At 41.7% G+C, this 6,391-nt stretch overlaps 1 protein-coding gene across 1 annotated transcript; it reads right to left on the bottom strand.

Annotated features, from left to right (window-relative positions):
- Positions 1 to 3,082: 3,082 nt before the first annotated feature.
- LOC139550414 (zona pellucida sperm-binding protein 3-like) lies at positions 3,083 to 5,653 on the bottom strand. Its single transcript, XM_071361293.1, has 10 exons — positions 5,536 to 5,653; positions 5,192 to 5,376; positions 5,012 to 5,115; positions 4,656 to 4,747; positions 4,316 to 4,496; positions 3,956 to 4,061; positions 3,788 to 3,876; positions 3,616 to 3,707; positions 3,385 to 3,492; positions 3,083 to 3,238 (listed from the first exon to the last, which is right to left on the bottom strand). The coding sequence occupies exons 1-10, from the start codon at positions 5,597 to 5,599 to the stop codon at positions 3,204 to 3,206; spliced, it is 1,056 nt and encodes a 351-aa protein (XP_071217394.1). The 5' UTR covers positions 5,600 to 5,653; the 3' UTR covers positions 3,083 to 3,203.
- Positions 5,654 to 6,391: the final 738 nt, after the last annotated feature.

The raw sequence follows: 6,391 nt of genomic DNA, 5'->3' as shown, positions 1-6,391 counted from the left end.
AAGACTGAGCAAAAACAGGTGCGCAGCAGATGTACTTGTCACAACAGTATCAATACCCTGGTCATTGTTTGCTCAATTTCACCTTGGATTTCCAAAATATCCAAGTTTAAGCAGGAAAAATGACTAAACTAAGAACAGTGGCTAATCATTAATCCTGTTGTTAGTCTTTCACATGTGAGTAGGCCTGCAGCGCATTGGTAAAGTATTTTAGCCTTATTCTAAAATGGATTCAAATTGTTTTCCCCTTGATCAATCTGCACACAATACCCCATAATGACAAAGCAAAAACAGGTTTATAGAAAATGTTGCAAATGTATAAAAAAAAAAAACGTAAAAATTACATTTACATAAGTATTCAGACCCTTTACTCAGTACTTTGTTTATGCACCTTTGGCAGCGATTACAGCCTCAAGTTTTTTGAGGTATGACACTAATCACACACTTGTATTTGGGGAGTTTCTCCCATTTTTCTCTGCAGATCCTCTCAAACTCTGTCAGGTTGGATGGGGAGCATCGCTGCACAGCTATTTTCAGGTCTCTCCAGAGATGTTAAATCAAGTTCAAGTCCGGGCTCTGTCTGGGCCACTCAAGGACATTCAGAGACTTGTTCCGAAGCCACTACTGTGTTGTCTTGGCTATGTGCTTAGGGTCGTTGTCCTGTTGGAAGGTGAACCTTCATCCTAATCTGAGGTGCTGAGCGCTCTGGAGCAGGTTTACATCAAGGATCTCTCTGTACTTTGCTCCATTCATCTTTCCCTCAATCCTGTCTAGTCTCCCAGTCCCTGCCGCTGAAAAACATCCCCACCGCATGATGCTGCCACCACCATGCTCCACCTTATCGATGGTATTGGCCAGGTGATAAGCGGTGCCTGGTTTCCTCCAGATGTGACGCTTGGCATTCAGGGCAAAGAGTTCAATCTTGGTTTCATCAGACCAGAGAATCTTGTTTTCTCATGGTCTGAGAGTCATTTAGGTGCCTTTTGGCAAACTCCAAGCACGCTGTCATGTGCCTTTTACTGAGTGGCTTTCGTCTGGCCAGTCTACCATAAAGGCCTGATTGGTGGAGTGCTGCAGAGATGGTTGTCCTTCTGGAAGGTTCTCCCATCTCCACAGAGGAACTATGGGGCTCTGTCAGAGTGACCATCAGTTTCTTGGTCACCTCCCTGACCAAGGCCCTTCTCCCACGATTGCTCAGTTTGGCCAGCTGTAGGAATGGTCTTGGTGGTTCCAAACTTCTTCCATTTCAGAATGAAGGTAGGCCACTGTGTTCTTAGGGACCTTCAATGCTGCAGACACTTTTTGGTACCTTTCCCCAGATCTGTGCCTCGACACAATCCTGTCTCGGAGCTCTACGGAGAATTCCTTTGAAAAAGTGAAGGGGTCTGAATACTTTCCAAATGCACTGTATAAATGAATGCTATGACTCAAAAGGTTTTAAGTGAGGTTAGGCAGCGGTGGAAAAAGTACCCAATTGTCCTACTTGAGTAAAAGTAAAGATACCTTATTAATAGAAAATGACTCAAGTAAAATTGAAAGTCACCTGGTAAAATACTACTTGAGTAAAAGTATTTGGTTTTAAATATACTTTAGTATCAAAGTAAATTTAATTGCAAAAATATACTTAAGTATCAAAAGTAAAAGTATAAATCATTTCAAATTACTATATTATGCAATCCAAATGGCACAATTTTTTATTTATTTTAATTTTACAGATAGTCAAGGGCACACACCACTCACAGAATTTACAAATTAAGCATTTGTGTTTGAGTCCACCAGATCAGAAGCAGTAGGGATGAACAGGGATGTTCTCTTCAAACAAGTATGTAAATTGGAAAATGTTCCTGTCCTGTTAAGCTTTCAAAATGTAACAGGTATTTTCCTTAGTAATGTAGTGAAGTAAAAGTAGTCAAAAATATAAATAGTAAAGTAGATACCTCCAAAAACTACTTAAGTAGTACTTTAAAGTATTTTTACTTAAGTACTTTACACCACTGAGGTTAGGTATAGGCCTACTATAGTATTGAGACAAAGTGAATGATATCACCTGGCAGCAGCCCATGCCTGACATCTGGAATGAGCTGAGACAAAGAGACATGTTGGTAGAGCAAAACGTTGAACTGAAATACACCAAGATGGAACTTGCTGAAGTGGAAGTCAGCCTGAAAACCAGGTGGCAGATCTGATCAGACAGAATGAAGGTAGGGGATCTCACAGCTGCTGAGCTACATGCCTACAAACTGCATTACAACTAAATAGCCTTTGTGTGATATTGATTGGTTTTGATTGCGTGTTTAAGCACACGATGTTGAACTGAAAGCCATTGAGGCCAGACTACAGGCAAGTGAACACCTAGAGGAAGAACTGGCGAGCAAATGAAGGTCAATTATTTTGTGGATTATAGGCAGAATCTCCAGCACACCCAAAACTGATTAAGCAAAATGCAATACGCCTCAGAACACTGCCAGTAAGATGCTAAATTAATTTTAATAGTAGCTGAACTTTCAGGTAGTAATCCATCAGAACAATAGTGGGATAAAGGCATCTTTTGTTTCTTCCATTGTTGCTTCTCGGCTCATTTGCTCTTTTTGAAAGCATTGGTTCCTTATACTAACAATAAAAATGTTCTGTTGTGGAAATACTCATCTAGTATTTGATTGTGTGAGGGGCTTTTTTGGGGTACTTCAGATTACCACAGGTGTCTAATTATTTCTTACCAGGTGTCAAATTATTTCTTGTGTCAATTTGATCTTGGGGTGGCTGATGTATAGTCAACAAGAATCAGGTTCACTTATGACAATCTTTTAAATAGCTTTACCATTGCATGAACACCTGCTGTGACTATCATTAGCAAACTAATTATGCCAAGAGAAGAAAGTGTTACAGTTCAAGAGTAAACAGGACACTGGGTAGTCCAGAACAGTCGCAAAACACTGAGCACTCACATTGTGATCATCTTCTTACAACCAGATGGTCACCTCTAGGCTATTTTGTGTAGATACCGGCGCCGCACTACTGGATTTAGGGTACATCTCATCAGGATCATAGCATTTTGACAACCGACAATCATTAGAGACAAAAACCATTGTAAAGTACTAATTTTATTGAAACATGCTAAAGTCAAAGGACCATACTGGGGGGGGGTGTAATTTCCACCACTTCTCTAAATGTACTGGAAAGTGATGCACCCTTCAGGCCACCAACAATTAGATGGCTGTGGAGACAGAAAAGACAGCCATCCCTGTAACAGGTTGAAGAATTGTTAGTAACATGCATCTCATTGCAATGACAGATGAGTCAATTACAGGTTCAAGTTCATTTGGCATCAAAGCTGATACAATTAAAAGCCAAGTGTAAACTATAGTCTTCAATGCCAAAAGCACCAACCTTGTTCTACAGTAGGATATTTTACAAATTCACTGGGGATCTGGGTTTCAGAGTTTTCCACTATTGTGAGCGGTCCAAGAACAGAGTTTTGAACCAGGCCCTGGGGTTCTGAGAAAAAAATATTTATAAATTACTTCAAGCTGCATTCCCATCAGAAACTCAAGAGTGATCAGCTCAAATGAATATGGAACTACTGTTTATTCAGGCTTGAAATGAAGCGCCTCAAAATACCTGAATCCACACCCCTCTTCAACCGAGGCTTGCAACTCGAGTCACAGCACTTGCAGAGGTCACTTTGAGACGGGTCGTCCAGCAGCTCCCATCTATGAATAAAAAAAGTTGGCTGTTGCATTGGCACTAACGTCATTATGGTCCAATGTTAAAGAATGTGACCAATACTTACTCTCCAGTCTCTTTAATGTAGTGGCAGGCCTTCTTTTCTATATCAAAAACCTCAGGGTCCCATGCAACAAGCTTACAATGAATATACACCTGGGGTGAAATAAGAGAACAGTCAAGAGCTACAGTATGAAAACAACCCAGTCATACCGAGAACTTGTGGTCCACTCACTTCCTCGCCTAGGGCAAACTTGAAGGACTGCAGGTAAAGCAGAATAGCAGACGAGTGGTACCTAGGCAGGAACCTGGAGTTCCCAGTCTTCCCATCTGCAAGGCAACTGAAAATGCATTGTGCAATGAGCAGACAAACAGAACTTCCATCCAGCAAATAAGCCAACTTTAAAATGTATTCAATACTTTAATGGGATGAATTCCCCCCGTGCACATTTTGGGTTTCGCCCTAGCACTACACAGCAGATTCAAATAATCAAAGCTTGATGACGAGTTGGTCATTTGAGTAGGCTGTGTAGCGCTAGGCAGTCAAAAACCAAAATGTGCACCCTACATGGCCATAGCCAGGTCTGGTACATACCCCTTGTTGGTGATGATGGGGTACACCAGGCTCGCAGAGTGCAGTTCTGGTGTTGTGGCCGCCACACACTCCTCCAAGAGCAGCAGCAAGGGCTGATGGTCCTTCTGATCCACTGCTGCCCAGATGGGGATGAAAGAGCCCAGGGGAAACAGGCTGGTCTTAGCCAGACCAGTAAGGTCTTCTACATGCAACAGAGGGGGGAAGGGGCGCAATGCTCATACGTACTGTACAGCCACAGGTTTCAACTAGCTTTGGGCAGTGTCCTCTGCTAGGAATTTCTTTACCAGGTAAGTTGACTGAACATATTCTTACAATAATTGTTGTTGTATGAGTCACTCACCATTGAGGAGTGCCATGTGGAAAACCAATCCTCCATGACCCTCAGCACTACCATAGGCAGGGATAAGGAATGGGGGAATCCATCCCTCAGGTCTACATACAAGGGGGAATGTTTAGTTTAATAATGAAGGTGGCAAAGGAAGATTTGATTCCAACACCATAGCTACAGTACACCCAATAGAGCCCTAAAAGGCAACACATCCACTGCATTTAAAAAAAATCATTCCCCTCTAAATCAGGGACTGATTTAGACCTGGGACACCAGGTGTGTGCAATTAATGATAAAGTAGAACCGAAAGACAGCAGGCGCCAGACCTCTTAGGGTAAGAGTTGAGTACCCCTGGCATAGATGGTTACCTTATGTAAACACACTTAATATGGTGACTAATAGCAGCAGGTTTGGGCTTTCGGTTAGGTCTGTAAGTCAGGTTGGTTGAATAGATGTGTTTTTTGCCAGTCACCTGGGGAATAGAAGGAGAAGCATTAGTCGTCGCAGGATCCAAAATGGCATACATTGGGTCAAGAGTTAGACATTACCCGTTTCTTGATGGCACAGCCATTGAGGTTGTAGTGGAATGTCGCCATCCCTTCTCCCGTGGGAAGAACAGAAAATGTGGACGGAACACAGTGTCCAAGGAAAAGACGGGCAGCATTTTCAACCAACTCTGGACTGACCTTCCATGTCACTTTAATGGAGTGTTTCTCACAATCCACATTAAAATCTAAAAATATAAATTTGATAATGTCATCATTCACATCTCAAGAGCCAACACCACAACTTGGCTAGTCTGTTAGGCGGTCAGCATGAGATAAGTAGCCTATTCAAGTTAACATGGTATCAGCGCTACATAATCATATTATGCGTTCATTATTAGACGTACCTTCATTGGCAGCGCTTGCTGCTACAACAGCCAAAACAATTGCACATTGCCAAAGGAGAGACATGACTGACTGATCTAGGAGTGCCTACAAACTAGAAATATTTATGGACCAATTGATCCTAATCATCTTAATTCTGAACACCTGTGAGAGGTCAAGGAGCGATAATTATAGACCTAAAAACTTACCAACATCATCAGTTTTGGTATTTCCTGGTCTGAAAACATCCTTGAATTTTTATGGGTTTTAAAAGTAAGAATTGTAATAGTCACATCTTTTCCCCATAAAGTAGTCTGCAAAGCGGAACCTATGTCTCACAAAACACAATGGACGGACGGAATAGTGACTTACACAGGAAATAAAGTTGAATCAAAAAGATTGAACAATCTGGTTTGCTCAATTTGACAGTACCACACTAAGTGTGGATTAGGTATTTTTTACATCGATTTAAAGCGTATTTTATGCGACAGTCAAAATGCTGATCAAGGTTAAGGTAAGACCAGCCATTTAATTGGTGGCCAAGCCCGCTAGTTTACATACTGAATGATTATCTCATCACCGATCTAGCTATCTGCCGTAGCTAAATATATGAATAGATCTGAAAAGCGCTATATAGTGGGCATCGCAGCAGGCCATTGGCATTGAAACAGTCATCCCCGTATAGATTGCCGAGTTCGCTAACGTTAACTATACTGAACCAAAATATAAACACCACTAGCAACAATTAAAGATTTTTCTGAGTTACATTTCATATAAGGAAATCAGTCAACTGAATTAAATTCATTAGGCCAAAATCTATGGATTTCACAGGACTGGGCAGGGGCGCAACCATGGCTGGGACTGGGAGAGCAGGGGTGC

Source organism: Salvelinus alpinus, chromosome 23 (genome assembly GCF_045679555.1).
Source record: "Salvelinus alpinus chromosome 23, SLU_Salpinus.1, whole genome shotgun sequence".
In the NCBI taxonomy this organism is placed as follows: Eukaryota; Metazoa; Chordata; class Actinopteri; order Salmoniformes; family Salmonidae; genus Salvelinus; species Salvelinus alpinus.
This window is presented reverse-complemented; position numbering and strand designations above follow the sequence as displayed.